The 21,921-nt window shown below is 63.1% G+C and overlaps 1 protein-coding gene across 1 annotated transcript in view; it reads left to right on the top strand.

Moving 5' to 3' along the window:
- PRDM16 (PR/SET domain 16) overlaps positions 1-21,921 on the top strand; it is a 291,643-nt gene that overhangs the window by 232,309 nt on the left and 37,413 nt on the right. Inside the window, exon 4 of the mRNA XM_036256227.1 lies at positions 18,772-18,906. Within this exon, the coding sequence (XP_036112120.1) occupies positions 18,772-18,906 (135 nt within the window). The remainder of the gene's footprint in view (positions 1-18,771; positions 18,907-21,921) is intronic.

Here is a 21,921-nt window from a genome sequence, read left to right as displayed (position 1 = left end):
CCGGGAAACGCCACAGCTCACATTGTCACCGGGGTCAGCGTTCAGGTGGCCGACGCACAGCCTCCCTGTGCCCACTGGACTTTTTTAACATATATGTTTTTTTAAAAACCCAGAATATTTTTCTAAGTTCAGAAATCTGGGGTGGGGACGAGGGGCAAATTAAACCCGTGCCACACAGCAGAAGACAGCCAGCCCTCCTGGACGGGGTGACGCCCTGTCCCCCGGGTAAAGTCCGTGAAGACAGCCGCTCCGGACTACACCCCTTGAGGCCGTGAGGCCAGGGTTGCAGACAGAGGCTCCAGCAGCCGGACCCGGGGCCATCAGCAGCGGCCGCCGCCTCAGCCGTCCCGACGGGAGGCCTGTCCGCACCATCTGCATCACATCTCCCTCCACAGTTCCCGGGCTGGGTTTCAGCTCCTCCCCCGTCATCCTCGTCTGCGCTCCGGGCTCCAGCTCCGTCCTTCGGGCCGTCTCTAAAGGGCCTTTAGAAAAGTGTTGGCAATCTCAACTTCTTCCCCCTGGAAAAAAAAAATCGTGTCCTCTGCGTGACTGAGACACCGGCAGCCAGAGCGGGAGCGTGGGAAGGGAGCCGCCGCGCGACGCGACGCCCAGCTCCACGGGCCGTGCGTGTGGAAGCTGGCGCGGGGGGCGGGGGAGCTTAGGGCTAGGTCCTCGGGGAAGGGGTGCCGGGGGCACCCGCTCTGCCTGGGCTTGGACACGGAGCCCGGGACCCGGGAACAGGCGCTCCCTATCCCTGCGGCCCGTAGCCGGCCAGAACCGACACGCAAAGTGACAGACTCTGTGCCGTGCCGTTGGCAGGGCCATGGTCCCGCGTCTCTACGCGCTCCGTATGCGAACCCTCTGGTGAATGAACCTAACGCATTTGTATCTCGGCACTTTCACGATGACCACACGTGCAGAACCTGGTGTCCTGGGCGGGGGGTGGGGACCCGTCTGAGGCGGTGTCTTCCCATAAGACCCGAATGCGCTGGGCGGGACTCGCGGGCAGGGGAGGCCGGTGACCTCTGGACTCCAGGCACCAAGCCACTCTGTGTTTGGGTGGCCGGCCGGCGCCGCTGGACCCTCACGCTCGGTCGTGGGTGTGCACCCCTCAGTGGGCCACAGGTCCCCGTTGGGGACTTTCTGACCCTGCCAGTCCAAGTCGGTGTTCATACCACCTTCCCTGGGGACACTGATCCCCAGCCAGGTCAGGTACCAGAGGCGGGTGCACAGACCCCCAGCCTCTGCCGACGACACCCACCTCAGAGCTGCCGCCCACCCCCTGGGCTGGTGTCCCCGTCACAGCTGTCTGTCCACTGTCATTTTCCTTTGACAACTGGTTTGACCACCAATGTGTCGTGGACAGGGCCACTTGTTGTAATAAACACTCCAGGGAAGGTTATTGTTTCTGGGGAGCTCGCCCGGCATGCAGGGAGTCCCTGGGTGGACGCCCCCAAGGCTCAGGGCTGGGTCCAGGGCGGCCGGCGGAGGCCTCCCGCGCGGCGGCTTTGCCCGAGACGAAGCTGTTGGACTCATCAGGGCCCCTGTGTGCCCCTCACAGATGTCCTTTTCCTGAGAGTGTGATCCAGCCTCGATTTTATGAACATAAAATTCTTGATCCACTCCCCTTACCCCAAAGGCCCCTTCCAGCAGGCTCCACTGCCTCCGCCCTCGCCTCCGAGGCGCGGCCCTGAACCCGCCGTCGGACAGGGAGCAGGGCCACCGAGCAGGTGCTCAGGGAGCTGGATGCCGAGACAAAAATCCTTTTGAGGAAGAGGAAGGAGGAGGGGAAGGTAGAACCCAAAACAAAACCAAAGGCCCCAGTGAAAACCATTCACTGAAAGCAGATGCGTCCAGATGAGGGAACAGAGGGACCCAGGTCAGCACCCCTGCGTGAACGGGCCCTGGAGTCTTCAAACAGAAATAAGTTCCCTTGGCTTTTCTATGCAGCTGGGGTGGGGGGGGGGTGCAGGGCTCCAGCCGCACGCGGCCCTGAGCACGGAAACTCCCAGGTGAAATCAGGGCGCTGCTCCCCAGCTGCTCCACGGGGCTTGGGGCTCTGAGAGCGGCAGGTGGGCTCCTGGGGGACGGAGGGCAGCCCAACCCACGCCCGCCCGCTCACTGTGGTGTGGGGTCTGTGTGCTTCAGAAACTTGTCCACCCAGCGTGGGGTCTGCATGCGGTGGTTCAGTGCCTCTTGGGGGTCCCGGTTAGTGGGCCCCAAATGGTCCTGCACAGCAGCCGTCACCGCTCACCTGGCCCTTGCAGCGTAGGAGCCAGTGCCGGGGACAAGCCGCCGCCCGAGGTCAGCGCAGCGGGCGCGAGCCGCCCGTGGGCACCGGCCGCCCACCCCGTTCGGGGGTGATTTCCGGACACGCCTCCGCAGCGGCTCCTGTTCCGCGTCAGCCCAGGTCTCCGTCCAGACGGTCCACCCGGGCCGTGCCAGCCTGCCCCTCGCCCCAGCAACAGCCTAGCGGCGACCCCGCGCCCCTGCACGTGGCCTCCCGGCGCGAGGGCAAAATGAGCCCGGCGGATGGCGGCATACTTACGTGCTACCCGGGCGATTCCTGCGTCCCCCGCCCGGCTGCCCGGGGACAGGTGGGCCCTTATGGAAACCAGAGCCAGGGCTCGGCCTTCATCAGCAGGGCCGGCCGGGAGCTGCACCCCAGCCCGGGACAGACACTTTTATGGCTTCTTACGGAAGCCGTGTGTCAGGGCGGCCCCGGCCGTTACCGCATCGGCTTCCCACACCTGTGCTGCCTCCAAGCCCAGGCTGAGCACCCCCGGGGCTGGCCTGCAAGTGCAGAGAAGGGGCGGGGGACTGCTGGCCCTCCAAGTGCCCCCGTTAGTCTCAGCCGGGGAGCAGCTGCTGGTGGGCGAGGAGGGGTCTCCTAGGAGCAGCCCGGGCTCAGCGGGCTGCGGGTTCGGTGCTTTGTCCAGGAATGTGCGGTTGGGTTGAGGGTCCCCGGACTTGGCGAGGACCGAGGATGGCTGTGAGCACAGCTCCCTGGAGCACCTCTGACCCCTGCCCCTCCCCCGCCGCACACAGAGACTGTCTTGGAGCCACAGACACCCCGAGTGCCCACTGCGTGCGTGGCTGAGGCTCACCACGCGTGGAGGAGTTTGTGCTGGGCTCCACCAGGGCAGGGACGGGGACACAGAGCAGCCCCCCCACTGCACACTGGGTCAGGGATGGGAACACAGAGCAGCCCCCCCACACTGCACACAGGGTCAGGGACAGGAACACAGAGCAGCCCCCCCACACTGCACACAGGGTCAGGGACGGGGACACAGAGCAGCCCCCCACACTGCCACAGGTCAGGGGGGTCACAGAGCAGCCCCCCACATCGGCACACAGGGTCAGGGACGGACACAGAGCAGCCCCCCCACACTGCACACAGGGTCAGGGACGGGGACACAGAGCAGCCCCCCCACACTGTCACACAGGGTCAGGGATGGGACACAGAGCAGCCCCCCCACACTGCACACAGGGTCAGGGACGGGACACAGAGCAGCCCCCCACACTGCACACAGGGTCAGGGACGGGGGACACAGCGCAGCCCCCCCACACTGCACACAGGGTCAGGGACGGGGACACAGAGCAGCCCCCCACATGCACACAGGGTCAGGGACGGGACACGGAGCAGCCCCCCCACACTGCACACAGGGTCAGGGACGGGGACACAGAGCAGCCCCCCCACACTGCACACAGGGTCAGGGACGGGGACACAGAGCAGCCCCCCCACACTGCACACAGGGTCAGGGACGGGGACACAGAGCAGCCCCCCACACACTGCACACAGGGTCAGGGACGGGGACACAGAGCAGCCCCCCCACACTGCACACAGGGTCAGGGACGGGGACACAGAGCAGCCCCCCCACACTGCACACAGGGTCAGGGACGGGACCCAGAGCAGCCCCCCCACACTGCACACAGGGTCAGGGACGGGGACACAGAGCAGCCCCCCCACACTGCACCAGGGTCAGGGACGGGGACACAGAGCAGCCCCCCCACACTGCACACAGGGTCAGGGACGGGGACACAGAGCAGCCCCCCCCACACTGCACACAGGGTCAGGGACGGGGACACAGAGCAGCCCCCCACACTGCACACAGGGTCAGGGACAGGGACACAGAGCGCCCCCCACATGCACACAGGGTCAGGGACGGGGACACAGAGCAGCCCCCCCACACTGCACACAGGGTCAGGGACGGGGACACAGAGCAGCCCCCCCACACTGCACACAGGGTCAGGGACGGGGACACAGAGCAGCCCCCCCACACTGCACACAGGGTCAGGGACAGGGACACAGAGCAGCCCCCCACACTGCACACAGGGTCAGGGACAGGAACACGGAGCAGCCCCCCCACACTGCACACAGGGTCAGGGACAAACACAGAGCAGCCCCCCACACTGCACACAGGGTCAGGGACAGGAACACAGAGCAGCCCCCCCACACTGCACACAGGGTCAGGGATGGGGTCACAGAGCAGCCCCCCACACTGCACACAGGGTCAGGGACAGGAACACAGAGCAGCCCCCCACACACTGCACACAGGGTCAGGGACGGGGTCACAGAGCAGCCCCCCCACACTGCACACAGGGTCAGGGACGGGGACACAGAGCAGCCCCCCACACTGCACACAGGGTCAGGGACGGGGACACAGAGCAGCCCCCCCCACACTGCACACAGGGTCAGGGACGGGGACACAGAGCAGCCCCCCCACACTGCACACAGGGTCAGGGATGGGGTCACAGAGCAGCCCCCCCACACTGCACACAGGGTCAGGGACGGGGACACAGAGCAGCCCCCCCACACTTCACACAGGGTCAGGGATGGGGTCACAGAGCAGCCCCCCCACACTGCACACTGGGTCAGGGACGGGAAGAGGGTGTACAACTGCTTGGGAAGCAGGCGGGGGCTTCCTGCCCACCAGAGCCTCTCCTGCCTCTTCCCGCAGCGTGGGGGCCACTGCCCACACCCCGCAGCCCCGCCGTAGCTGACAGGCAGGCTCTGCTCCGCACCCGCAGGGACCTGGGGCGCTGGCGGCCCTGGGGTCGGGCGAGGAGAGGGAACACAGGGCCTCTGTGCTGGGCAGCCGGCGGCCCCCAGTGTCAGCCACAGGCCAGAGGTGTCAGGGCCCGGGGCTGCCCCTGCGCACACAAGTCATAAATACGCCTAAGTGGTCCTGTCACTCGGCTGCGGCCGCGTTTCCACTCTGCAGCAGCCCAGGGTGATTAATGAGAATTATCATTAACGCTAATCAGAGCCGTTTGGCGGAGGCCGGTGGAAGGAAGTGCCCTTTGTGGGGCTGCAGGGACCCCTCAGAACGGTGTTGGACGCATGTGTGTGCACGCTTGCAGGAGACAGACATGCAAGCATGTGCACACACATATGCGTGCACACACATGCGCCTGTGTGCTCACATACACCTGTGCACACATGCATGCACACGCATGTATGCACATGCACACGTGCACACACACAGGACAGGACTCTGAGGCTGGGTGGCGGGAGACATCTGGGCCGGTGGGGAGGCGCCGATGCGGAGAAGCAGCCCTTGCTGTGTCGTAAAGGGCGGCTCCTGTCAGGCCGTTCGCCGCACCGCGTGCCGACAGCCAGAGAACACAGGCCGCACGGCTCGGCCCGGCTGGAATGAATTCTCTCTGGCCGCCACCGACCGCTCTCATGACTTAACATGCTTGGCAGCTGCTGGCAGCCTGGACAGGCTCGGCCAAAATTAGAACTGAGGCAGGGAGGAGGTGGCGAGGCGATGCCTTGACGTGGGGTGCGGTGGAGGGTGGGCACCCTCGGTGGGCTCTGTCCCCTTCCCTCCGCGCCCAGCCTTGACCACCGCGCTGGCCCTGGGCTGCTCGCTCCCGCCCCATTGTGCCGGGGACGCCGTCGTTCCAGCCGTCCCCGAGGAAGTGGCCGGCCGGGCTGCGCGGCGGGCTTCCCTGCCCTCGGCATCCGTGCTCGGGGGGCCCAGTGCGGCTTAAAGATACAAAGTGTCCTTTTATTGGAAATATCAATTCAGAAAGGGGCTAGTAGTAAGCTGAGAATATTTGGATAAACTTGACAGCCCTTAGGACTGAAAAAGACCTTTTGTTCCCTCCGAGAAAAAGGCTGTCCCACCACCCTGGGCTCCCTGGAGCCGGTCCAGAAAAAACTGAGGTCGGAGCAGAAAAATGATTAGGGCGTCTCGTGGAAGATCTTTGCTCCGGGTCGAATGTTTATTATTATTTATTTTATTTTTTTATTAGAACGTGTGGTTAACATCCTCTCGCACAGCATCGGGCTGTAACCGTGCATTCGAACACCGAGCCTGGTCCCCCGTCTGCCGGCGCACAAAGGCGCTCTGTGGCACCGGGGGCGCGGAGAGGGGCTGAGCGCGGCTGTGCTGCGCCCTGTTTGCGAGACGCCCACCCTGGGAGGAAGGCTCCTCTTCTGTCTCTGCAGCCTGGGGACCTCGCTGTCACGGACAGGGGCACCCCGTTCACTTCCCACGGCGGGAGGTGTGCCTGCGTCTCCCTCTCCCGTGCAGGGTGATGTGGGAGGGTCCACCCAGCAGAGGGGACAGGAGAATAGTCAAATGGCTTTTTGGGAAACCCCGGCAGACGATGGGTCACCAGCCGAGGACCTCCCCACGCGTCTGGTGTCCGGGAACGCCAGCCACCCCAGGGCCCCCAGTTTGATGACGTTTCTCACGTACCAGCTTCCACAAGAGAGCAGTTACCTCTAAGATTCCCACGGAAGGACGCGCCTCGGGGGGGCGCAAGGTGCTGGAAAGGTCAAACCTTTGCGTCCTTTCCCCCAAACGCAGGAGAAGGCGATGAGCTCGTCCGCCCCTGGAGGGGGTGCTGAGCCTGTGGCCGGTGAGAGAGGACGTGGCCAAGCGGGGCACCCCTTAACTCGGTCATCTCCCCCACACCCAGTGAAGTGGGATCACTGTCTGCATGTGAGCTGTTCACTGGGACATCCTAGGCCCGAACCCCTGCGAATCCAGACATTTCCCGACCAGCCTCCGCACAACCCCGCGGAGGGAGGTTTTCTCGTCAGTCGTCACTGGAGGGCTGCGCGGGGCCCATGGAGCCGGAGCCTCTGCAGTCACCCTCGTGCCGTGGTATCGCCGGACAGCGGCCCCGGACAAAGCAAGCAGTCACCTAAGGATGGCCTCCGCCAGCGTGGCCTCCTGCCCTGCCCTCCCGAGGCCCAGCAAGCCGGACGCCGGGGCCCCTTCCCAGCGTCATCGCCGGGTGTCCCAGGAGCACTGCCCAGGTTCCCAAGCAGGTGCCCTCCACGCGGCCCGGCCGCGATCAGCCCCGGGGTCCTGTCGCAGCCCCCGAAACGGAGGAGACGCATTGACCCCCGCAGGGAAGAGGGGGTTACACAGGCTGGGTGGCTGCCAGCCGTGCCCCAGGAGTCCTGCCCATGGACAAATATTAGTCTAAAACGGCTTTTTCCACCCGTGCGCCACAGGAATGTTTTAAACATACAATACCTGACTCTTTATTCAGGGCGCTGACCCCTTTTCCCGGAGACTGCCGAGTGGGAAAATGACAACAGCCCTCACAATAGTCACCTGGAGCGAATGAATCAACATTATATCTGTTCTTGGCGTTTTTTGGCCACTCGGCGAAAAACAGGGTCTATCTCTAGGCGTGTGCAGAATTGCAGTGATGGGTGTGCGTGAGCCGGGACGCGCGAGGGGCCGAAACCGCTGGGACCGTCACGAGCTGCGGCCCACTCAGCTGGGGACTCGCTTTCAGATGCCTCGGTCGGCACGTTGTCCCCCGCAAGACACCAGCCCCCACCGCCTGCGCCCCGATGGCCTGCAGTGCGGAGGTGCCCCCGAGATTTCCAGGCGACGCCTCTGCAGTCTCTGCGTGCACGTGGGTCGGGCCGCAGGGCGGGCGGTGGAGAGGAGGCGCCGAGGCTTCGGGGACCCCCTGCATCTGTCTCTGGTTTGTCATCGCCCCGACTCCAGGGATGGCAGGACCGGGCAGAGAGTGTGCTTACCCATGGCCACTTTGCTCAGCGGTTAGCGCGTCGGCCGCGGACTAGAGAGACCGGGGTTCAGTTCCCGCTAAGGGCACGTACCTCGGTTGCAGTTTGTCCCTGGCCTGGTTGGGTCGTGTGGGTGGCAGCCACTCGATGTGTCTCTCTCACATCCATGTTTCTCTCTCTCTCTTCCCCCCCTCCCCCCGCTCTATCTGAAGATGAATGCAGAACTGTCCTCGGGTGAGGATAAAAAATTAATTACTTAATTAATTTAATTAAATCCTTAGGAAAAAAACACAAATGTTAAATGAACAAAGAGAACCCTTGTCTTCAGACCAGGACACTTGGGAAGAATCGAAGTGATCCTCTGCACTTAAACATCATTTTAAAACAGGTCTCTTTGGACATGAAGACTCAACGCAATAATGTAAAACGAAGGTCAAGCCCGTGTACAGAGTGAGAGGGAAGGAAATAGTGTGGGGAACATGACCCTCCGGACGTACCTAAGGGAGAATCTCCCCACACGGGCGGAGCCTTCTGGAAAGGGGAGGAGCTGGGCGCCCCTCGGTCACCGCGGCCCCGTGAGCACTCCTGGTCCAGCCCGGCAAGGACCTCTGCACGAGGGTGCACTTTGGCCAAGTGTCCCCAGGACAGAGACCTCGGCTCAGGCACCAAAGACCAAGCCTCCATCTGGAAGAATTTGGGGGGGTGAGTCTCGTCCACCAGAGAGGGGCGACATGATCCTGCCCTGGGCATCTACCGTTAGCTAGGAGGACGTCAAGGGGGACTTCTGTCACTGTCGGGGGCCAGCTGGACACTCCAAGAGCCAAAATCACATGGAGACAACTAACCGCCCCCCAAGCCCGCAGCCGCTCCACCTGAGGATAGAAGGACCGAGTTTGCTCAGCCCTTCTTGATAGTCACCTGAGGATGTGTCTGACTCAGGACGGCGGACAGGTGGGCCACCCTGAGCCACGCCGAGCCCCGTGACCCAGCCGCTGCGCTCTCGCGACAGCGTGGGGAACCAGCGCCGGAATGTCAGACACCCAGCTCCCCCGAGAAAGCAGTCCTCCCCCCTTTGCCTCTTTTCAAATTAAAACACAAAATGCCGTAGAATCTACATAGGAGGATCCTGATGACGAGGCCCCGGGGCCCACACCCGCGCACACACCGGAGCTCAGCCGCTCTGGGGAGCCGTGGGGCCCGTGGGGGCCCCTCCGAGACGTCCGTGTCCTGTAAACGCTTGCCACTGGATCCTAATGAACCACTTCGGTTCACTTCCCGGAGCTCGAAGAGGTGTTTGAACTTGGCCGTGTGGACTTGAAAGGAACCCAGGTAACACCGTGATGGGGGACACACTTTGAATCCCTTCGATACATTTCGTCGGAGGTGAGTGAACCGGCTGGGACGCGGAGGAAGGAGGGAGACCTGTGGCGTTTAACCGGTTCCGTTCGTCATCCCAGCCTGACCACCTCAGCCTGAGTCATTTCCAAGCTCGCCGATCTCACCCAGCCTGCCCGCAGCTCGGGGAGGAGGCCGGCTGTGGGTTCCCAGGGAGACGGCTCAGACTGCTCACATCCCAAGGCAGGCCGGGCGGGCGGCTCTCGAGCCCCATCCCGGAGGGAGACTCCAGAGGAGCCTGGGGCTCAGTCCCGCCTCGCTGTTCCCCGTGTCTCAGTCACTCCCCGTCTGGCGCGCTGGGAGGGTTGGGAGGGAAGGACGGGCCCATTGAGTTACAGTTGCAGGACCCTGGTGTCCTCTCCCCACCCCACTAGATGACGGCCAAGCTCTGGGTCCCCCACAAGAAACGAGAAATCCTCCGAGGTGGCATTACGTGGGCACAGCGCACCGCAAAGCCGCACCGGGGCGCAGCCAGGCCAGCGTTCTGCGCAGGTGCGCCTGGGCCGGCTGGGGGAGGCCTGGAGCCGGCTGTTCACAGGCGCGTCCAAAGACAACACGCTCTGCACCAGGAGCCCTCTGCCAATGACCATGTTCGTATGTCAGAGCAGAGAGTGCTCGCTGTGGGGATTGGCAAGGTATTCGCTTAGATTTGGCCTGTTGCGACCGGGGCTATTTGTGGGAGCTGATCTCAGAACACGAGGCCTGATAGGAAGGGCGATGAGTCACGGACCTTCTCTAGACGCGTCCCCTGGAGAAGGAAGGAGGGACGGGCTCGGACAGACTGAATCAGCCACAGGGAAGGCACTAAATATAACCTAGCCGGGTCCATCCGGCTGCATGCCAGCCCTTTCCTGACCACCCACCGTCCTCCAGGCTGCTGAGGTGGACAAGCCAGTGTGGCCTCTGCCCTGGGAAACAGGACGCTGCCCCTCGACCAGGGGAAACTCCCACTGTGCACAGGACAGTGGCACTGTGGCACTGGACACGGGAAATCGCACCCCTGATCTCCAGAGAAGCAGAGTGACGCGGAGGAGGGCTTGCACGTCCCCCGGAACCCACGGAGAAGCGAGAAGAGAGGGGTCCGGAGGGGCCGGGGAGATGAGGAAACAGACTCACTGGGCCAAGGCCAGTCTCAGTTGTCCTGAAGTGCCTTGCCCATTCGTCCCCCAACATTGAGGGCCCGCTGTCTGCCTGGGTCTGGGAATCGGCCTAATGAAACCCACTGCAATCGTCCTGGGACGGGGCAGGGCTGTGAGAACCTCTCTGGTGTGTGGGACCAGGGCAGGCTTCCTGGGGCAGGTGTCCACGTGTCCTTCCACCTTACAACTCCTGGCAGAATGTTCCCTTATATCTCACTTTGGGAAGTGGAAGAAGCCACAGGTGTCTGGAAGGGTTGGGGGACTCTGTGTCTCATCTATTATTCCATTCAGCAATCCATCCAGCCAGCCATCTATTCATCCATCCATCAATCCATCCATCCCTCCATCATCCATTGATTCATCCATCCATACATCCACCCATTCATCCATCCATCATCTGTCCACCATCCATCCATCCATCATCCATCCGTTCACGCATCCACCATTCATCCATCCCTCCATCATCCATTGATTCATCCATCCATCCATACATACATACATACATCTATCCATTCATCCATTCATCCATTTATCCACCCATCCATCATCCACCCATCCATCCATCCACTCAGCCACAATTCATCCATTCATCCATCCATCATCTGTCCACCATCCATCCATCCATCATCCATCCATTCACGCATCCACCATTCATCCATCCATCCATCATGTATCCACCATCCATCCATCCATCCATCATCCATCCATTCACGCATCCACCATTCATCCATCCATCCATCATGTATCCACCATCCATCCATCCATCCATTCATCCATCCATTCATCCATCCATCCATCCATTTACTATCCATCCATCATCCAACCATCCATCATCTATCTACCATCCATCCATCCATCCATCCACTCATCCACCATCCATTCATCTATCCATCCACCCATTCATCCATCCATCCATCCATCCATCATCTAACCATCCATCATCTATCCACTATTCATCTATCCATGCATCCATTCATCCATCCATCATCCAATCATCCATCATCTATCCACCATCCATCCATTCATCCATCCATCATCTAACCATCCATCATCTATCCACTATTCATCTATCCATCCATCCATCCATCCGCTCATCCACTCATCCACCATCCATCCATCATCCATCCATCCATCCATCCATCATCCAACCATCCATCATCCATCCATCCATCATCCAACCATGCATCATCTATCCACTAATCATCTATCCATCCATCCACTCATCCACCATCCATCATTCATCCATCCATCATCTATCTACTATCCATCCATCCATCCACTCATCCATCATCCATCCATCTATATCCATCCATCCATTCATCTATCCACCCACCCATGGAGACATTCAGTGAGCCCTGATTGAACCACAGTCTTTGCTGAGGCTCTGGGGAAGCTTTAGTCATCCTTGGCTGTCATGGTCAAGTACGAGAGGGGTGAGAAGGGCAAGACCAGCCAGGATGCTCACTGCTGGTCCCCACAGACCATGAAAGAGTGAGACAGGCCTCCAGTGCCCAGTGTCCAGCCAGGCTGCCTCTCTCTTGCTGTGCAACGTCGGGCCGGTTCCCTACGTGTTCTGCTTCAGTCCCGTCACCTATAAATGTGGCTACTAGGGACTCGGTGGTGAGGCTCAGGGTGACCTGCAGCTGGAGCAGCTGTCTGTAGGGGGCCGGCGATGTCTCCAGGGGAAGGGGACTCTGAGCCTCTCTGGTTCTCTGAGAGGTGTACATGGAAGTCAGTCCCGGCACAGTCTGCATTGTCACAGTGACGGGGACGCTGGGGGGGTCTGAGGGTAATAGGGGCCTGGGCCTCGGAGCAGCTTCTCCCAAAGTCATGGGCTGAAAGGCATACAAGTCCCAGCCCAGGGGGATGGAGCTGGGGGAGGAGACCCGGGTCCTTGGGGGCCATCTCGACCTGGCATTTTTCTTCCCCACCTGGGCTTCTGTTCACAAGGAGAGAGTCTAGGCAGCTGCCCTAGCCCTGGGGGACGTGCTGGGGGGCTGAGGCGCCCATCCCCCACCTGCAGCAGCTCAGCTCCTGCTGGGCTGGTGCCCCTCACACGCTCTGCACTTGTCACCACCTCTGTGGCCAGAGAAAGGTTACGAGGGTGACACCTTGAGGGGGGCCTCACGTCAGCTCAGAGTCGCTTCCTGTGGGCAAACCTGGGCTCCCACCTGACCCCCGGCGAAGGCACCACCACAAGCGTTCGGTTTTGGTTGTTGGGGTTTTTTTATTTTCCAACCATTTCCGTGAACAACAACAAAGAAAACAACAGCAAGTACGAGTCCCGCTGAGAATGTCACAGCTGAGTCCGAGGTGGGGTCGGCCTTGAGGCACAGAGCTCCGGCTCCCAACCCGGCTTCTCGTCAGCCTCGGGTTCGAGCAAGTGTCTGGGTTGTGAGCGTTTTAACCACAGCAGCCCCAGGAGCGGGGGCAGCCTAGGGCCTACTGGGGGGCGGCAGGTGGAACCTGCAAACTGGGGGGACTTCACGAGCCAGGCCAGGCGCCCTGCCTTCACCTGTCCGAACTGTCCCAGATGTTGGCATGTCGGTGGCTTTTCACAGGTGCCCTCCCCTGGGCATCGAGCTCTCGTTGGCCTCCAGGTCCGGCCAACAGTAGCAGGACAGGCGGTGGTCATTCCCACCCCCACAAGGGGCAGAAGCCCCGTGAGGCTGGGGCAGGGCTGAGCCCCGAGGGACTGTGCTGTGCACGTGGGTCCCCGACGTGGTGCCCGGAAGGTCAGAGCTTTCACACCCAAATCACACCCGGACGACCTGCCTGACCTCTGCAGGGACCCACTCTAGCAAGTAGCTGCTTTCTCGACTCCAGCCCTCTCCTTGGAGGGTCAGGTGGGAGGGGCCCTGGGCCTGCGGTCGCCCGATCTTCCCGGCGGGTCCCAGTCCAGCCCGGGTCCTAGCTTGGACCTGCCATCCAGCGGGCGCTGGCATCCCGTCTCGGCGCTCATGGGAAGTGGCAGCAAGGCCTGCGAGGCGGGGAGGTTCGCCTGGCGTGACAGGGTCACTCACTTCCGGGTCCTCCTGCCGGGCAGGGTGGGCAGCGGGCACGGGCTTCCTCCGGGGGGAGCCTGCTGGGCACCCTGCGGGGAGGAACGCGGTCGGACTCGCCCGACCGGTGCGGCAGCTACCCCGCCATGCCCCTGGGGACATGGTGCTGGTCCTGGGTGTCCCGCCGCAGGCTGTCCACAGGAAAGGACCCCCAGCTACTCTTTCTCAGAGTTTTACCCGCTCTGGTGTCCTTCTGGGCTTGGCTAGGAGGAAATGACGAAGGCGGGCCTCAGGTGACACTCGGGCTTCCCTGCGGGGACAGCTGTCAGAGCTCTGGGATGGGACCCGGGGCCCAGGGGAACCCTGGGAGGGGCTGGGTGAGCCTTGCGTCATTGCTGGGCGAGCCTCGCCCCCCCTCCGCTGAAAGAGGCTGCTCCCCAGCCAAAGCCGGGCAGCCGGGCAGCCACTCGCCGGTGGCGCACCTGGGAACCATCCCTTTGGCCACGGCGAGGACAGCATTTCGAGGGCGCCTCTGTGAACAGGGCCCCAGCGCAGAAACTCAGCATTTGACGTCTCCGGACACGCTTGTGCCATTATACCTCAAGACCGAGCCCCTGGGCAAGGTGCCCGCCTGCCACCCCCAGAAGGTGGTCCCCAAGAGGCCCACTCATCACAGCAGGCTGCCCAGCCGCTGGCCTGGGTCTGTGAGGAGAGCCCCTCCTGCTGTCCCCCGCCCGACCCAGGGCTCTGCAGTGACCGGGCCTTCTTTTTGGGGATGTGGGCACCCTTCGAGGCACACAGGTAGGCAGAGGGTTCTTGAGGGGAAGCGCACAGCACCCTCCCCTGCTCCCTGCCTGAGCTGGTTCGTCCCTCAGGGGACCCTGGGCCACCCACCGAACATTCCTGACCGGCCAGGGGTCCGCACTTGCCCACGTGACACGCCGGGAACGGGCCGGCTTCTGCCCGGCGCCCACCGCCATCGGCACGTGGCCCCGCAGTGCCCAGTGCCAGGCAAGGCGCGGGCATGGGGCGCCACCCAGGCTGATGGAACTGTGCCGTAGCCGTGGGCCTCCACACTGCCAGGACACGGCTTCCTGGGTCCAAAGGGGAAACAGAGGCAGGACCCCAGGCCCCCGTGTTGTGAGATGGAGAAGTTGAAATTTCAGGGCAGGAAAGGCAACTGTGGTTCAGACAGTCTGGCCTCCTTCAGAGCCCCCTGGAGGCACGGCCACCCAGCCTTCCTTGAATGCTCCTGGTGACGGAGCTCTCACCCCTTTGCAAGGCTCCTCGCCACCTGGAGAGACGACTCTCCTGCTGGTCCTAAGGTTCCACCAGACGCCCCGTGGCCAGTCACCTTCTCACCGCCGATCACCCTGAGGGGCCCTGTGTCTGAGCAGGTCTGTCTCCATTCACCTGGTTCCCTGCAGACAGAGAGCTCGTTTGCATCATTTGCTACTTCAACAGCTCAGGGCTGCAGCTCGTGGCCGACGTGGCCAACTGCAAACTGACTGTGGTGGACCAGACTTGTGCTTGGGGGGGAGCCCAGCCCCCCACAGCCCACTCAGACCGTAGGTTTTGGGGACCCAGGTTCTGCAGCCCGCTTGTCCTGTGTGCCCTTCCCATAACCAGGTGTGTGAGTCCCACTCCAGGGGACACATCTCGCTCGGGGACATCAGCTCAGAGCTCTGCTTTGCCCTGTGTCACCGCCACCGTTCTGCCCAGTGTGGAGACTGCCGGTTGAGTCGCCCCCGGTGCGGTCCTGGACCAACGAGGCGAAGGGAGAAGGACAGTGAGGGCAGGTGCAGGAGAGGAGGGAGGCTGGCGGCGCCGCGTGGAGCTGGGCTCCGGGATCCGGGATCCGGGCTCCGGGCAGGCACCCAGGGCCGTGCACCGCGGCAGCGCCGAGTGCCTGGGTATCTGAGGGAGATGATCTGTGCGCATCGGGACTCTCCATGGACCCTGAGAACCAGGGGGCCTAGGGCAGCCCGGGGCGCTCCGCCCGCACCCTCGGGATCCGGGAGGCGAGCTGGCGACAGGTCCCTGGGCTTTCCCACCTGCGCGCTCACCGGCCGGGCCAGGAAACAGGAGCACCACCCGGCAGAGCCCACACACTAGAAATGCAGGAAACCTCAAATGACGTGCAACAAATGGTCAAGGTTAAGAGACACTTTCCATTCCTTTGCTTCATAACTCGGCATTTCTGATGGGGGCGATTTCCAAGCTGGGGGAGCTGGCGAGCGACGAGGGGCGCGGTTCTTCAAGGCCCAGGAGGGGGCATCAGGGCAGCTCCCTCTGGAGGCTCCGGGACCCCGGGCTCGCCCCCAGCTGAAGCCGGGGTTTGGACTCGGATCAGGCAGGTGCTAAGTTTGGAGAAGGACTAGAGGACGGGGTCAGTGCTCCACCTGGAAGGAAGGGGTTAACCAAGGCCTCCTCTGTCCCCCAGAAAGCCAACCAGGGTGCCCACCAGGGACAAGGGACCATTCAGATGCTCAGGGCTTGGGACCAGGTCTCCTGGGCTGAGGCGGAGGGACCTCTCCCACGAGTGACCAGGCTCCGAGCTGAGGCCCTGCACCTTGAGAGGGGAGGGCCAGGCGGAAGGCCCTGCACCCCGAGAGGGGAGGGCCAGGTGGGAGGCCCTGCACCCCGAGAGGAGAGGGCCAGGTGGAAGGCCCCGCACCGTGTCCCATGGGGGGCAGCCAGCCGTGGCCATGTCCAGACACCCCCGACAGAACGGGAGCTGTTCACCAGGCTCAGGGAAGTTTAGGAGAACATGGGTCCAGTGCAAATACCTGCGGGGCTGTCAAGCGGAAAAGAGGGAGGCTTGTTCTGCAGGGGCGGAGCGCGGAAGGTTCCAGAAGACAGGGTCTGTTCGTGCAGAGATACTCCTGGTGTTGCATCGGGGTCAACGTCAGACCAGGCACCCCATGCCCACAGGGGTGGACTTGCTGAGACACTGCATCACGGAAGGGCTTGGGCACGGGGGCCAGGGGATGAGCCGGAACCTTCCAGCCGTCCTGACTGTTCTTCCCGCCCCCACAACAAGCCCTGTGAGGACCTGCAGGGTCAGGCCAGCCCTGTGGGCGACAGAGGCAGGGCAGCAGAGCTGTAGTGGACGGGGCCCCTGGCGAGGAGTCTGCGGGGCAGAATGCGGGGGCCTGGCTCGGGGTCCCCAAGCCTGCCTTTGAACCAGCACGGGTGGCACAGACCCGTCCCTACCGGGGACATGTGAGGAGGGGGCAGGGCAGGGCCCCAGAAGGTGGTTCAGGGGGGCTGTGGGGGGCTGCGGGCCGCCTGGGGTCAGTTCCTCGTTGCAGCAGATTCGTCTTTTCCCAAGACACACTCACTGCCCCCCACAACCACCTGAGTGTCACCCCTGACACACACACACACGTTTGCACACACACACACATGTGCAAACTGGGTAGAGAGGAGCTTCCAGGCACTTAGAACAGTAGTTAGTTAGTTAGTTAGCTAGTTAGTTAGTTACTTGACTCTTCTTCCAGGGGTGTCTGGGGAGACAGGCCCCAAGGCCTGGGAGGACGCCCCTGAGCCAGCGGGAGCCCAGAGCATTGAGGTCCCAGGCGCTGAGCCAGATGGGGGCTGGGTGGTGGGTGACAGAGGGACACACAGACAGCAGGGACCCACGGAGCGGGAGGGGAGGCCGCCCGGGCCCTGCCCGCACCTCTGAGGCGGGGACCGCAGGGAAGCCCACCCCCACCCGGTCCCTCTTCCTCCTCAAACAGAGGAAGGCGGTGGGGCCCCGTGGAGGTGCCACTAACCACAGGTTTTGTCTGGTGGGTCTTTTCGACAGGTTTCCTGCAGTTGGGGTGGGAGGTGAGAGGAGGGGCCCGAGAGGCCCTCGGGCGGGGGAGGGGCCCTCCACGTGGCCTATGCCCCCCCCGCCAGCCCACAGGGCCTGCCCACGGGCACAGAGCAGGCCTTCCAGGCACTGGGCTGCAGGGGCTGAGGGCTGGGAGCTGGGACTGGACCCAGAGCCGCTGCCACAGAGTCCCCCCCACCTGCCCCACCTGCCCCCACCTGCCCTCTCCTGTCTCCATCCTCCCCAGACCCCTGGTTCCCCCCACACCCCCTCAGAATTGGGCCCATTTGGAGAACCCTCAGCACCGGCCCTTGGGGACGTGATTACAGGACAGGCTGCACGGGTTCCGCAGGGGCCATGCCTTTGAACACGCAGACAGATTAGAGGTGGGTGCTGTGTCTCCCACAGCAAAGCAGCCGCCGCCCCAAAACTTCGTGGGGCCCTTATTGAGAAAGTGACCATGGATATCTGGGGACCCCACGAACTATTTACCCTGACTCTCTGGCCAGAGGTGTCTCCAGGCTTCAGGGCACAGCCTGCTGGTCTTCCAGGCCCTTACGGTTCATAACAGGGCACTCAGGAGCACCTCCAGAAACACCCCGGTACCCAGAACGGGCCTCCTGTTGGGCTGGGACAGGTCACTACCCAGCTCTGACCCCTCTGGGTCCTTCTGACGTTCTGCTCCCATCACCTGCTCAGTTGGACACACCTACCCACCAGGACCTCAGTGCGACCGTGGCCTCAGCGCCTCCCATGATTTCTGCGCCGAGCTGAAATTTCTGTTCACCCAACTGCTGCGCCCACAGCTCTGGCTGGGACCCCAGGGGCACTGGACGAGCAGGTGGGGTGCGGTGGGGTGGGACCCAGCCTGCGGCTCCCCTCACGAGAGCGGGGACAGCAGTCAGGTCTCTGGGCAAGGAGCCACTCAGCCTGCGCCGTCGAGAGCGTGGGAGAAACGTCAGTAACCGTGGCCCCTCGGGCACGAGAGAGGCTGCGTGGCAGCAGGCCACGGTGTCAGCTGAAACCTTCCACTTTGCAGAAGGAGAAATAGCTCTCTGACTTTCAGGGCGATGTGCTCGTGGGTGTGAGCGCACACACTCACCGAGCTCACACGCAACCACACACCCGACACCTTACCTTCCGAGTATGTGTGCCGCCCTGCAGCCCGCTCTCAGCAGAGGGCTCTGCCTTGTCACACGTGGGCCAGCTCTGCTGGGGAGCGTCCGCAGTGCCGGGCCAGCGACCTGCTGGGTGAGGAGAGAGAGCGCCCCCTCCGCGGGGCTCCCAGGGCGCTGGGTGGGTGAGCCGGGGGCCGGGGGCCTCACGATGTCCTGATGCTGAGCATCCTGCTACTCCGAGCCCGAGAGGCCGGTTCCTCTGACCCGCTCGGTTCTCCTTCCTGGGCAGGTCTCCGAAGACCTGGGCGGCGAGAAGTTCTGCGTGGATGCCAGTCAGGCCGGCGCCGGCAGTTGGCTCAAGTACATCCGTGTGGCGTGCTCCTGTGACGACCAGAACCTCACCATGTGTCAGATCAACGAGCAGGTAGGTGGGGGGCCTCTGCCCCGCCGCTGGCCAGGCGGCCTTGGCACCGAGGTGGGGAGGTGTGTGGGTGCCGAGGGGAAAGGTCTGCCGACCTCTGCCACGTGCTCTTGCCAAGCCCGTCCTGCCGTGGCTGTGTGGCTCTTGGTCAGTGCCGGGGGCACTGTACTGGGAGCTCGGCGACAGCCCGTGCGGGCTCCATCGGGGCCTCCGGTCCTTGGCCTCCGGGGGCCAGCAGGCTCCGCACCTGTGGGGCCCAGGCTCCCTGCCGGCGCCATGGCCGGGAGGCACGGGGGAAGCAAGACCAGGACATGCTGGACACTGTCTAGACGGAGCTGTTGAGCCAAGTCCTCGGGAAGGGTCCGCACGGACCATTCGAGAGGCAGACGCGGTTCCAGCCACCCCAAACCCGAGACCCGCTGTGGCAGCAGGTCCGGCCTGCGTTGGCGATCCACCCACCGTGGGTGTCCGGTCCACCCCTGGGCTGCGGGCATCCTGGCCTGGCTCCACGTGGCAGGCACCCAGACCCACCCGCTGACCAGGATGAAGGTGCCGCGCCGCGTTCCTTTGGGCCAGGAGGGTGGCGCCCGTGCCCGGAGCAGCTCTGCCGACAGCTTTGATCACAAGTTTGCTCCGCTCCGGAGCCAGCCCCTCGGGCCACGTTTTCCCTGTGTTCCCAGAGGACCGGGTTCCCGAGGAGCTGGGGGGCCCAGCCCCTTCCATCAGAGCTGTTTGCTTTTGCCTGTAATATCTTGGGGTTACACATGAGATTTCATTTGCAGAAAGGATTCCATTGCTTTCAAAGATGTTTGCGGAGACCACTAACAAAGGGCACATTCTCACGTCGCCTGTGCAAACCATTAACATCAGGCTCCGGGCTCTTGACGTTACAGGAGCGGTTTGGCATTAATAAAGGCAGGGCACGCGACCAGGGCGGTCCCCAGGACCCCCGGGGTCTGGCGGGCGACTCTCCCTCATCTGCCCGGTGTCCCGGTGGGGACCAGCCTGCACCAGGCAGGGCTCCGTGGGACACAAGCTGGTGCCGGACACCGCGAGGCTGGATTCCCCCTCTGCTGATGGGACATCCGGAACTTTCTGTTAGAACCCAAGATTTTGAAAATGACTTGTATTCCGATTGCACAAGAAACTGCAGATGTAAAGCTAAAAAATAATCCTAAGAGTTGGAACAGAACCTGAAAAACCGTTTCCGTTCGAGATGACGCATCGTGAGCGGCCGCGAGTTGGACGGACGGTGCAGAGGGAGCCGGTCTCCTCGCCCTGTGCTTGGGGAGCCCGCGTGTCCTGTGCCGTGGACGGCACACCCCGGGGCCCGGCCAGGGCGGCGCGTCCCTGGCCCACGGGACAGAACACCGCAGCACCCAGGTTCCCATTTAGGAAGACCGTGAGCAGGGACGCTGTCTCGGTGTGGTGGCGAGCTTGCGAAAAAGGGAACAGATGTATGACCTTCTCAGGGAGCCGCTGCCTCCAAACATCTTTGTTTCATTGTTACTATTTCAGCGGAGTGTTTACTTCAGCGCCACGTCGGGCTGAAATGGAACCGACTGCTCTGCCCGCTCTTTTCACCATCAGGACTGGGGGCAGAAATGCTTTCCACCGGGAGGGAGCCCCAGGCCCGAAGTCTTACTGAGCCTCTTGCATTTAACACCATGGCCGCCCGCCCGCCCGCCCGAGCCTGTCTGCGCAGAAGCTCGGTCCTCTCAGAAGCAGGCCTGGCTGTCACTGAGACCCAGCGGAATGCCACTGTTCCTCTGGGCGGCTCGGCACCTGCTGGGTGTTTCTGTCCAACACGGCCTCGGGGGATGATGTTCCCCATTTTAGGGCACAAGCTTGGGGGGAAGGTGGGGTGCGCATCTGAGCAAATGCAACGCGGCAGCCGTCAATGCAGAGTCTGCACCTGGAGCTCGTCAAAGCCGTAGCCCTCCCAGGGACGGAGGAGCCCTCACGGGGCACCTCCTCGGGCCGCGTGGAGGTTCCTGGTGTCACGGGGCACCCAGGGCTCCCCTCCGCCCACAGGGCCTTGGCTGGCCGTTGAGCCTTGTGTGTCCAGACGGGCTCTGAGCAGCTAGTGACTTCTCAGCTCACGTCGTGGGCTCTCGGGAGCCCGGGCACAGCGAGCGTCGGGCCAGGCCTGTTCCCTGGAGCCTGCTGGGACTGCCGCCCAGCCGCCCGGCACACCCCAGCCCACCCTGGTACCGCCAGCTCCTACTTGGGGAGTCGGGCAGGGGAAGAGGTGCAGGAGACAATGAGCCGGGGCGGGAAGGACCTCAGCGAGTGTCCTCAGGTTCCCTGAGAGCTACAGCAGCAGGCGACCTCCTTGCCATGGGAGGTCATCTCCGAGGCCCCAACAGCTCCCTCCCAGGCAGCGCCAGCCTCCGGTTCCAAGTGGAGTCGGCCCCCTTCTCCATGGACCGCGTGGTCCCCTGGGTGTGGGACTGTAGGGCTGTGCCCACACCGTCCCCTCTGGGTTCTCCTCTTGGTCCCCTGTGGCCCTGAGCAGTCCACTGCCTCTCCGGTGCCCACCTCGGCTCTGGGTGGGGGGCCCAGGGCAGCACAGGCCACACTGGGCCATGGATTCCTCCTGGACATGACTCCCCCTAAAAGGTGACTTGGTTTGCTACCCATGCAGGGCCCACGGGCGGTCGCAGGGCCACATAAGCTTAGGGCTACCGAGAGCAGAAGGTCCACAGCAGGTAGCTGGGGACCCCGGGTCTTCCTCTGGGACCGCTGGGTGGTTGGGCCACAGCCGGGGAGCCCCGGGAGCTTGCGTTCACCTTCGCAGCTTAGCCCGAACGGGCGCGGAGAGCCCGGCCCCTCAACCCCGCACCTCCCTGCCCTGCCCTGCTTCCTCTCCCCCCAGTCATGAGCAGACGAGTCGGCCTGAGACGTTTCGGGGGAACCAGGCGGGCTGTGTCCCTGGCCCCGTTCTGGTGTCAGAAGGAAAACAAGACCGTGTCACTGGAGCCCACAGGGGACGGAAGGCGGGAGGGGGCTCCTCGT

Source organism: Molossus molossus, unplaced genomic scaffold, assembly GCF_014108415.1.
Source record: "Molossus molossus isolate mMolMol1 unplaced genomic scaffold, mMolMol1.p scaffold_m16_p_12, whole genome shotgun sequence".
Lineage (NCBI taxonomy): Eukaryota > Metazoa > Chordata > Mammalia > Chiroptera > Molossidae > Molossus > Molossus molossus.
The sequence above is the reverse complement of the archived record's forward strand: the minus strand, read 5'-3'. Positions and strand labels throughout refer to the sequence as shown.